The following is a 12500-nucleotide window of genomic DNA, read 5'->3' as shown; positions in this document are numbered from 1 at the left end:
AATTCGTTTTTGTTGTCTGGTGATTCAATAAACATTTATTGTTCGTCTCCTTCTATCAAGTAAATTAAATTCGTTTTTGTTGTCTGGTGATTCAATAAACATTTATTGTTCGTCTCCTTCTATCAAGTAAATTAAATTCGTTTTTGTTGTCTGGTGATTCAATAAACATTTATTGTTCGTCTCCTTCTATCAAGTAAATTAAATTCGTTTTTGTTGTCTGGTGATTCAATAAACATTTATTGTTCGTCTCCTTCTATCAAGTAAATTAAATTCGTTTTTGTTGTCTGGTGATTCAATAAACATTTATTGTTCGTCTCCTTCTATCAAGTAAATTAAATTCGTTTTTGTTGTCTGGTGATTCAATAAACATTTATTGTTCGTCTCCTTCTATCAAGTAAATTAAATTCGTTTTTGTTGTCTGGTGATTCAATAAACATTTATTGTTCGTCTCCTTCTATCAAGTAAATTAAAATCGTTTTTGTTGTCTGGTGATTCAATAAACATTTATTGTTCGTCTCCTTCTATCAAGTAAATTAAAATCGTTTTTGTTGTCTGGTGATTCAATAAACATTTATTGTTCGTCTCCTTCTATCAAGTAAATTAAAATCGTTTTTGTTGTCTGGTGATTCAATAAACATTTATTGTTCGTCTCCTTCTATCAAGTAAATTAAAATCGTTTTTGTTGTCTGGTGATTCAATAAACATTTATTGTTCGTCTCCTTCTATCAAGTAAATTAAATTCGTTTTTGTTGTCTGGTGATTCAATAAACATTTATTGTTCGTCTCCTTCTATCAAGTAAATTAAAATCGTTTTTGTTGTCTGGTGATTCAATAAACATTTATTGTTCGTCTCCTTCTATCAAGTAAATTAAAATCGTTTTTGTTGTCTGGTGATTCAATAAACATTTATTGTTCGTCTCCTTCTATCAAGTAAATTAAAATCGTTTTTGTTGTCTGGTGATTCAATAAACATTTATTGTTCGTCTCCTTCTATCAAGTAAATTAAAATCGTTTTTGTTGTCTGGTGATTCAATAAACATTTATTGTTCGTCTCCTTCTATCAAGTAAATTAAATTCGTTTTTGTTGTCTGGTGATTCAATAAACATTTATTGTTCGTCTCCTTCTATCAAGTAAATTAAATTCGTTTTTGTTGTCTGGTGATTCAATAAACATTTATTGTTCGTCTCCTTCTATCAAGTAAATTAAAATCGTTTTTGTTGTCTGGTGATTCAATAAACATTTATTGTTCGTCTCCTTCTATCAAGTAAATTAAAATCGTTTTTGTTGTCTGGTGATTCAATAAACATTTATTGTTCGTCTCCTTCTATCAAGTAAATTAAATTCGTTTTTGTTGTCTGGTGATTCAATAAACATTTATTGTTCGTCTCCTTCTATCAAGTAAATTAAATTCGTTTTTGTTGTCTGGTGATTCAATAAACATTTATTGTTCGTCTCCTTCTATCAAGTAAATTAAAATCGTTTTTGTTGTCTGGTGATTCAATAAACATGTATTGTTCGTCTCCTTCTATCAAGTAAATTAAAATCGTTTTTGTTGTCTGGTGATTCAATAAAAATGTATTGTTCGTCTCCTTCTATCAAGTAAATTAAATTCGTTTTTGTTGTCTGGTGATTCAATAAACATTTATTGTTCGTCTCCTTCTATCAAGTAAATTAAATTCGTTTTTGTTGTCTGGTGATTCAATAAAAATTTATTGTTCGTCTCCTTCTATCAAGTAAATTAAATTCGTTTTTGTTGTCTGGTGATTCAATAAACATTTATTGTTCGTCTCCTTCTATCAAGTAAATTAAATTCGTTTTTGTTGTCTGGTGATTCAATAAAAATTTATTGTTCGTCTCCTTCTATCAAGTAAATTAAATTCATTTTTGTTGTCTGATAATTCAATAAAAATATACTGTCTAACTAATTTAAATTTATAAAATTAATTGCGAAATTACAGCTCTCTATGGATGAAAAGGAAAAAAAAACTTATTTACATTAATGAGTTTTATTGATTGATGATTAAATAAAAATATTCAAAATAATTTAAATTTATAAAATTGATTATGAAATAGCAATAAATCCAAGTACCTCGAACAGCCTCTGTATGGATTAAACACTCATTTTCATTAATGAGTTTTATTAACTGATGATTCAATTAAAATATTCTGTCTAATTAACTTGAATTTATTAAATCAATTATGAAATTACAGTACATCTATGTACTCCAAACAGCCCTGCCAATATAAATAACTGATTTTCATAAAAAAATATGATTTTCCCTTTGGTCCTTTCCTGGATTAAAGAATTCAAATTTATCTTATCAAATAATGTATGGAAAGTGAATTAGACGAATGATTAGTAATAAAATTCCAGGATAAATTAAGAGTTGTCTTATGAGTCTCGTTATACGTAATGAATATTAGTCAAAATGAATTATCTTATTGCACATTGCAGCCTGTTATACAAAATGAATATTAGTCTAAATGTAGTATGTCATTCCAGCCATTTCGAAGAGGAGAAAACACCAGGAAAGAAAGGGAGATGGCGATCAGAGAGCGACACCGTGGTTTACAATTTCACTAAACCTCAACCCCCAGCAGTTTACTTCTGATCAGGTACGGAGGAGAACTGCTGGAACGAATGGAAGGTCACGCAACAAATGGCAGGTTAGGACAAGCATTCCAAGTCAAAAGTCCTTCTGCCAGGGTTTGGAAACTGGTCGCTTGGTGTTTTCAAACCATCTGCTGGAACAAGTGCGATTCAGATGTCCTCCAGTCAGTGCCTGGAAACGGGTCACTGGACGTTCTTGAAACATCTACTAGAACAAGTGCAATTCAGATGTCCTTCTGACAGGGTCTGGAAACTGGTCACTAGACGTTCTTGAAACATCTGCTGGAACAAGTGCGATTCAGATGTCCTCCTGTCAGTGCCTGGAAACTGCTCACTGGATGTTCTTGAAACATCTACTGGAACAAGTGCGATTCAGATGTCCTTCTGACAGGGTCTGGAAACTGGTCACTGGACGTTCTTGAAACATCTGCTGGTACACGTGCCTATCTTTCAAAGCCGCTGTTCCTAGAGTCTTTCAGGATGTGATACAACTGACTGTTCCTCTTTCACGTAAAGTAGACTCTTCTAATTAAAGAATAAAAAAAAGGTTGTACTTTTTTTCAAAAGTGATCATAAAATGATGACCGAAACATGAACTATTGTTGTGTGCTTCGCAATACTGTCCTCCTATTGTGTTCGCAATATCCATTTTGTGTCTCTGTAAGTGCGTATATTGATTTTATAAAGGACTGCTTTCATTCTGCGATCATACATCTAGTATTACGATGTACAAAGTGCTCTCTACATATTGTTCACAGACAATACAGTACACAATGTACAGGACGCAACAGTAAACTCCCAAACCTTCTCTATTTGACTGAAATCGTTAATTGAAACATTGAAACAAACGGAAATTCCAACTTGGGAAGTTAGCCTCTAAATTGAATTCACATAGGCCTACGTTTAAAGGGAAGAGAACTATCTTCAATTCGGAATTCCTGTGTGTGTTAACACTGTCATTTCTGACGTGTCAAAGTTCTCAGGCCTAGAACAGCCATGTATACTTTCTAGGGAAATGTGTGCATTTATAACGTATAGCATTCGGTTTGTTTTTTAAAGCTTGAAGGCTGCGCATGAATGGCAGAGGCAAGGGACAGTGACATTACCCTATCAAGCAAGACAATGCCCTAGAGACTGACCATATACACATATGATCAGCGCCCAAGGCCCGTCTCCATCCAAGCTAGGACCACGGAGGGCTAGGGAATGGTTGCTGATGACTCGGCAGATAAACTTATAGGCTCCAAAAACTCCAACCTCAGCTCAAAAGGATGGTGATATTGCAGCGACCAAAGGAACTATCGAGTTTAAGCGGGAGTCGAGAATCCCAGTCTGGCGTTCGCCAGTCAGGGACGTTACCACATGGGCTACCACACCATAGGTCCCATTTACCACTGGATCTTTTACTGAGGAGTTGCAACCGTGCAATATCTATTCTTAAGATGTAATTCAGTACTTAATACGTATAGATATAATGTTGCAAATGCAGACGTTTAAAATCAACATTGCTTCATTTCCATTTTATATCTGAATACAACAGGTCTTCAATTTCCTCTCCTCCTCTTTCATTTTCTGGATCCAAGCACATTGCCCTTTAAACAACAACAAAAATCAATAATAAAAAAAGAAAACATTTTTATCTAAGCAGGAAAGTGAAGTCCAGCAGGCAAGTAACACAGTTTTCCACTAGGGAGGTAATCATCTTGCCATTTAAAACTATGCAGGTTGTGAGCTGACATTAACGCGATTAATTATATCATAGGAAAAAACAGACATATTTATACTTATATTCAAAGTTATAGTGTTATTCTTTCTCCCAGTTAAATGAATTCTTTTATATAAAGTTGTATACGACATGGATTATATATGTTCATACTGAAATGCAGAGGTTTCTTGTATAAACAATTTTGTGAATATCATAATCACTTACTTATTTATATATTTTGTCCAATAAAAGAGTAAAACCCCATTATAGTGCAATAATATATTTTTTTTACTTTCCTTTAAAATAAAATGTAAGAATAATGTGGCAAAACAGAACTGCCCATAAAGGATAAGGCCGGGAGCACACTAGCGACTCTGTAGCGCCAAAAAGCCACAGCATCGTGTGGCGGAGATGTGGTCTCCCATAGGTTTCCATCGTTTTCAAAGCCACGCCATGCCTGTGGCGGGGATGAGCGACAAAGAGCCACAGTCACTTGCCGCAGTCGCTAGTTTGCTCGGCAAAACTTGAAAACAATGGAAACCTATGGGAGACCACATCCCCGCCACACAATGCTGTGGCTTTGTGGCGCCACTGAGTCGCTAGTGTGCTCCTGGCCTAAAGGTGTCTGGTTTCAGTTCCAATTTCATCAGAATAGATGCTCACAAGAACGTCAGCGGTGCCCAACCACAGCAGTGGCTTCCCCAGTAAACATGCTTAAACTCATGGTCCCGGGCCGGGATCGATCTGCTGTCATGCGAATGCTAGGCGAACACATTACTTATGTACTAGCCTGTGGTCTAATTATTCCAAGAAAGTTCATAACGACCCAATTAAGGTAAAATGTCACAGATTTCTTATACGGAAGATCGTATGTTCATATTTAATTTATTTATTTATTTTTTTTTTTGGTATTGAATTTAATACACACACACACACACACACACACACACACACACACACACACACACACACACACACACACACCGCAGAGAACATAAAATTTATTCCATGATTTTTACCCTTTTTTCAAGGCAAATTTTTTAAATGTCTTCGAATTGAACTCCAAAAATAATAATTGAACTTCCTGAAAAATAATTTAACTCTCAAGAATAATAATTGAACGCCAAGAAATAATTGGGCTCCACGATTAATAATTGGACTCCCAAGAATAATCATTGAACTCCAAGAATAATAATTGACATCTCAGAATGATAATTGAACTCCCAAGAATAATAATTGAACTCCGAAGAATAAGAATTAAGGTCCAAGAATAATAATTGAGCTCCAAGAATAATTGAACGCCAAGAATAATAACTGAACTCCCAAGAATAATAATTGAACTCCCAAGAATAAGAATTAAGGTCCAAGAATAATAATTGAGCTCCAAGAATAATAATTGAACTCCCTAGAATAATAACTGAACCCCAAGAATAATTGAACTCCAAGAATAATAACTGAACTCCCAAGTATAATAATACAACTCAAAGAATAATGATTGAACTCCCAAGAATAATTGAACTCTAAGAGGAATAATTGAACTCTCAAGAAAAATAATTGAACTCTGAGAATAATAACTAAACTCCTAAGAATAATTGAACTCCAAGAATAATAACTGAATGCCAAGAATAATACTTGAACTCCAAGAATATTAATTGAACGCCAAGAAGAATAATTTAACACCAAGAATAATAATTGAACGCCAAGAAAAATAACTGAACTCAGAATAATTATTGAACTCCCAAGAATATTAATTGAACTCCCCAGAATAATAACAATCATGATTCTTCATAGTAATTTCAAACTTGGCTAACGACTTTTTAGATATCCTCATAGAATGAGGACACGCTACACATTAATTACTGTTGCCATTACTTGAATTCAAATGTCAGTGGGGAAAGAAAATTGCCACGTTTTTTATGTAATTGCACAAGAGGGCTGCGGATGTATGTCAGTATGTACTGGTCTCCAAGCTTTGACTTGTGCAGTGTGTGAATGCCGTGGTAAAGAGCTATAATGGGTTTGTGGGTAAAATAACAGAGAATTGTTAAAGAATAATGGGTTTGTGGGTAAGACAACTTAGAATTGCTAAAGAATAATGGGTTTGTGGATAAGACTACTTACCATTGCTAAAGAATAGTGGGTTTGTGGGTAAGACAGCTCAGCATTGTTAAAGAATGGGGGGTGGGTTTGTGAGTATAACAACTCAGAACTGTTAAAGAATAGTAGGTTTGCGGGTAAGGTAACTCGGAACTGTTAAAGAATAATGGGTTTATGGGTAAGACCACTCAGGATTGTTAGCGAATAGTGGGTCTGTGGTTAGGACATCTCAGAATTGTTAAAGAATAGTGGGTTTGTGGGTAAGACAACTCAGAACTGTTAAGGAATAGTGGGTTTGTGGGTAAGACAATTCAGAATTGTTACACTAGTGGATTTGTGGGTAAGGCAACAAAGAATTGTTAAAGAATAATGGATTTGCGGGTAAGATAACGCAGAACTGTTAAAGAATAGTGGATTTGTGGGTAAAGCAACTCGTAATTGTTAAAGAATAATGGGTTTGTTGGTAAGACAACTCAGGATTGTTAGACTAGTGGGTTTGTGGGTAAAGCTACTCATAATTGTTAAAGAATAATGGGTTTGTTGGTAAAACAACTCAGAATTGTTAGGCTAGTGGGTTTGTGGGTAAGGCAACTAAAAATTATTATAAAATAATGGATTTGTTGGTAAGACAACTCAGAATTGTTAAAGGATAATGGGTTTATGGGTAAGGCAACTCGGAATTGTTAAAACTAGTGGGTTTGTGGGTAAGGCAACTAAGAATTGTAATAGAATAATGGGTTTTTGGGTAAGACAACTCAGAATTATTAAAGAATAATGCGTTTGTGGGTAAGACAAACGTATAATCGACACAAAATTCAACGAAGTTATTGGTGTGTATTGGACCTGAAAGAAAAACTATGGATGAAATAAAAATGAATTTAACTAAAGACAATGAATGATGGATCTAAGTTAGCATCAAAATAATTCTAGAAATCATTACATGTAGGCTACATGTCAACAGAATAATGAAAGAATAAAAACTGTGCTTCCTAAAAGCTACTTACAGATGATGAACATTACACAGAGATGAAACCTGGATTACACTTAAGATCAGTTAGGCCAGGAGCACACTAGCGACTCTCTGGCGCCACAAAGCCACAGCATCGTGTGGCGGAGATGTGGTCTCCCATGGGTTTTCATGGTTTTCAAAGCCACGAACACGCCTGTGGCGGGGATGAGCGACAGAGAGCCACAGTCGCTTGCCACAGTCGCTAGTTTGCGCGGCAAAACATTTAAACAATGGAAACCTATGGGAGACCACATCCCAGCCACACGAAGCTGTGGCTTTGTGGCGCCACAAAGTCGCTAGTTTGCGCGGCAAAACATGAAAACAATGGAAACCTATGGGAGACCACATCCCCGCCACACGAAGCTGTGGCTTTGTGGCGCCACAAAGTCGCTAGTGTGCTCCCAGCCTTAATCTTATATTACTTTTATTGAAATTTAATTCATTGTTGGCCAAAGAGCTTTAATCAAAGAAGAGGGGCGTGAATGACAGCCTAAGACCATGATAAAATTCTATTCATGAATGTTGTAATAAAAAGTTGATTGTGACATAAATATACAGTCCCTATTTACTATTCTATATTATTCTATATTTCTAATTACAGTATCTTTTTACACCATGTGCGCCTCTGTAATCCTATAAAACGAAATATCATTGTTAATCATTGAATACTGCATTAAAAGTATAGGTACTCTTTTTATATTAGATTCTTGTATATATTTTGAAGTTATTTTAGGTAAATTTATAAAAATAGATAAAAGACAGAAGATATAATTAAAATATAAGTGAGCATCATATATCATCCTTCAAGGGACTAAAGGATTTCTTACATACACTTAAAAAAAACCGTAATTTTAATCGGAAATTCTCCGTGAAAATATACTGTTCTAAGCCGTATTTCAGTAAAATACAGGCGACCGTAAAGTTTACCCTCCTTTGTTATTACCTTTTACCGGTTGACGACCGTAATATCACTCCTTTACGTCATTATATCCGTTTTAAAACGGTAAATACCTGGCAACATTTATTCCAATATTTTTTTACCGGTTTTTTCTTTTCCCGGTAAATTTTTAACAGTATCCTCTATTGATGAGAATAACTCAGCTGTGATTTTGAAAAAAAAAAAAAAAAAAAAAAATGTAGCTCTCATAGACACCTGTTGAAAAAAAGTATTGTAAATCAAAGGCGAACTTCAAAATCAGACCTGGAATAATGGTTTTCAAAGAGTGGACTCGCACACAGAAAGAGAAAGATAAAAAAATTCTGCTAAAATACCATAAACTGAATTAAAGCTTTTAAAATGTGGACTCTTGGTTTTAAAATTTGAACTCTTGGTTTTAAAATGTGGACTCTTGATTTTAAAATGTAGATTCTTGGTTTTAAAACGATGACTCTTGGTTTTAAAATGTGGACTCTTGGTTTTAAAATGTGGATTCTTGGTTTTAAAATGTGGACTCTTGATTTTAAAATGTGGACTCTTGGTTTTAAAATGTGGATTCTTGGTTTTAAAATGTGAATTCTTGGATTTAAAATGTGGACTTTTGGTTTAAAAACGTGGACTCTTGGTTTTAAAATGTCGATTCAAAATGTGGACTCTTGGTTTTAAAACGTTGACCCTTGGTTTTAAAATGTGGACTCTTGGTTTTAAAACGTGGACTCTTGGTTTTAAAATGTGGATTCTTGGTTTTAAAATGTGGACTCTTGGTTTTAATACATTGACTTCTGGTTTTAAAATGTGAACTTTTGGTTTTAAAACGGTGACTCTTGGTTTTAAAATGTGGACTCTTGGTTTTAAAACGTTGTCCCTTGGTTTTAAAATGTGAACTCTTGGTTTTAAAACGATGACTCTTCGTTTTAAAACGTGGACTCTTGGTTTTAAAATGTGGATTCTTGGTTATAAAACGTGAACTCTTGGTTTTCAAACGTGGACGCTTGGTTTTAAAATGTACTCTTGGTTTAAAAACGTTGACCCTTGGTTTTAAAATGTGAACTCTTGGTTTTAAAACGTGGACTCTTGGTTTTAAAATGTGGATTCTTGGTTTTAAAATGTGAACTCTTGGTTTTAAAATGTGGGCTCTTGGTTTTAAAACGATGACTCTTGGTTTTAAAATGTGAACTTTTGGTTTTAAACCGTTGACCCTTGGTTTTACAACGATGACTCTTGGTTTTAAAATGTGAACTTTTGGTTTTAAAACGCTGATTCTTGGTTTTAAAACGATGACTCTTGGTTTTAAAATGTGAACTTTTCGTTTTAAAACATGGACTCTTGGTTTTAAAACATTGACTCCTGGTTTTAAAATGAGGATTCTTGGTTTTAAAGCATTGACCGTTGGTTTTAAAATGTGAACTCTTGGTTTTAAAATGTGGACTCTTGGTTTTAAAACGTGGATTCTTGGTCTTAAAATGTGGACTCTTGGTTTTAAAATGTGGACTCTTGGTTCTAAAACGATGACTCTTGGTTTTTAAATGTGACCTTTGGTTTTAAAACGTTGACTCTTGATTTTAAAACGATGACTCTTGGTTTTAAAATGTGAACTTTTGGTTTTAAAACGTTGACTCATGGTTTTAAAACGATGACTCTTGGTTTTAAAATGTGAACTTTTCGTTTTAAAATGTGGACTCTTGGTTTTAAAACGTGGACTCTTGGTTTTAAAATGTGGACTTGGTTTTAAAATTTGAACTCTTGGTTTTAAAACGTGGACTCTTCGTTTTAAAACGTGGACTCTTGGTTTTAAAATGTGAACTCTTGGTTTTAAAATGTGGACTCTTGGTTTTAAAATGTGGACTCTTGGTTTTAAGACAATGACCCTTGGTTTTAAAATGTGAACTTTTGGTTTAAAACGTTGACTCTTGGTTTTAAAACGATGACTCTTGGTTTTAAAATGTGAACTTTTGGTTTTAAAACGTTGACTCCTGGTTTAAATACGATGACTCTTGGTCTTAAAACGTTGTCTCTTGGTTTTGAAATGTGGAATTTTGGTTTTAAAACGTTGACCTTTGGTTTTAAAATGTGAACTCTTGGTTTTAAAACGTGGACTCTTGGTTTTAAAATGTGGATTCTTGGATTTAAAATGTGAACTCTTGGTTTTAAAATGTGGATTCTTGGTTTTAAAATGTGAACTTTTGGTTTTAAAACGTTGACTCATGGTTTTAAAACGATGACTCTTGGTTTTAAAATGTGAACTTTTCGTTTTAAAATGTGGACTCTTGGTTTTAAAACGTGGACTCTTGGTTTTAAAATGTGGACTTGGTTTTAAAATTTGAACTCTTGGTTTTAAAACGTGGACTCTTCGTTTTAAAACGTGGACTCTTGGTTTTAAAATGTGAACTCTTGGTTTTAAAATGTGGACTCTTGGTTTTAAAATGTGGACTCTTGGTTTTAAGACGATGACCCTTGGTTTTAAAATGTGAACTTTTGGTTTAAAACGTTGACTCTTGGTTTTAAAACGATGACTCTTGGTTTTAAAATGTGAACTTTTGGTTTTAAAACGTTGACTCCTGGTTTAAATACGATGACTCTTGGTCTTAAAACGTTGTCTCTTGGTTTTGAAATGTGGAATTTTGGTTTTAAAACGTTGACCTTTGGTTTTAAAATGTGAACTCTTGGTTTTAAAACGTGGACTCTTGGTTTTAAAATGTGGATTCTTGGATTTAAAATGTGAACTCTTGGTTTTAAAATGTGGATTCTTGGTTTTAAAATGTGAACTTTTGGTTTTATAATGTGGACTCTTGGTTTTAAAACAATGACTCTTGGTTTTAAAATGTGAATTTTTGGGTTTAAAACGTTGACTCTTGGTTTTAAAACGATGACTCTTGGTTTTAAAATGTGAACCTTTGGTTTAAAACGTTGACTCTTGGTTTTAAAACGATGACTCTTGGTTTTAAAACGTTGACTTTTGGTTTTAAAATGTGGACTCTTGGTTTTAAAACGTTGACCCTTGGTTTTAAATGTGGACCCTTGGTTTTAAAATGGGAACTCTTGGTTTTAAAATGTGGACTCTTGGTTTTAAAACGATGACTCTTGGTTTTGAAATGTGGATTCTTGGTTTTAAAATGTGAACTCTTGGTTTTAAAATGTGGACTCTTGGTTTTAAAATGTGGACTCCTGGTTTTAAAACGATGAATCTTGGTTTTAAAATGTGGATTCTTGGTTTTAAAATGTGGACTCTAGGTTTTAAAACGATGACTCTTGGTTTTAAAATGTGGATTCTTGGTTTTAAAATGTGAACTCTTGGTTTTAAAATGTGTACTCTTGGTTTTAAAATGTGGATTCTTTGTTTTAAAATGTGGACTCTTGGTTTTAAAACGTTGGCTCCTGGTTTTAAAATGTGAACTTTTGGTTTTAAAACGTTGACTCTTGGTTTTAAAATGTGGACTCTTGGTTTTGAAATGTTGTCCCTTGGTTTTAGAATGTGAACTCTTGGTTTTAAAACGACGACTCTTGGTTTTAAAACGTGGACTCTTGGTTTTCAAATGTGGATTCTTGGTTTTAAAACGTGAACTCTTGTTTTTAAAACGTGGATTCTTGGTTTTAAAATGTGAACTCTTGGTTTTAAAATGTGAACTTTTGGTTTTAAAACGATGACTCTTGGTTTTAAAACGTTGACTCTTGGTTTTAAAATGTGGACTCTTGGTTTTGAAATGTTGTCCCTTGGTTTTAGAATGTGAACTCTTGGTTTTAAAACGATGACTCTTGGTTTTAAAACGTGGACACTTGGTTTTCAAATGTGGATTCTTGGTTTTAAAACGTGAACTCTTGGTTTTAAAACGTGGATTCTTGGTTTTAAAATGTGAACTCTTGGTTTTAAAATGTGAACTTTTGGTTTTAAAACGATGACTCTTGGTTTTAAAACGTTGACTCTTGGTTTTAAAATGTGGACTCTTGGTTTTGAAATGTTGTCCCTTGGTTTTAGAATGTGAACTCTTGGTTTTAAAACGACGACTCTTGGTTTTAAAACGTGGACTCTTGGTTTTCAAATGTGGATTCTTGGTTTTAAAACGTGAACTCTTGGTTTTAAAACGTGGATTTTTGGTTTTAAAATGTGAACTCTTGGTTTTAAAATGTGAACTTTTGGTTTTA

General features: G+C 33.9%; 2 protein-coding genes across 6 annotated transcripts in view; one reads left to right on the top strand and one right to left on the bottom strand.

The window, feature by feature from the left end:
* LOC137649945 (uncharacterized) overlaps nucleotides 1–4584 on the top strand; it is a 402495-nt gene extending 397911 nt beyond the window's left edge. Inside the window, exon 10 of the mRNA XM_068382905.1 lies at nucleotides 2505–4584. Coding sequence (XP_068239006.1) covers nucleotides 2505–2613 — 109 coding nt within the window. The 3' untranslated portion in view covers nucleotides 2614–4584. The remainder of the gene's footprint in view (nucleotides 1–2504) is intronic.
* Nucleotides 1–12500, bottom strand: part of LOC137649946 (calcium uniporter protein, mitochondrial-like) — a 799430-nt gene that overhangs the window by 495243 nt on the left and 291687 nt on the right. The gene's annotated exons all lie outside the window — the stretch shown is intronic.

Source organism: Palaemon carinicauda, chromosome 11, assembly GCF_036898095.1.
Source record: "Palaemon carinicauda isolate YSFRI2023 chromosome 11, ASM3689809v2, whole genome shotgun sequence".
NCBI classification, from domain to species: Eukaryota; Metazoa; Arthropoda; class Malacostraca; order Decapoda; family Palaemonidae; genus Palaemon; species Palaemon carinicauda.
The sequence above is the reverse complement of the archived record's forward strand: the minus strand, read 5'-3'. Positions and strand labels throughout refer to the sequence as shown.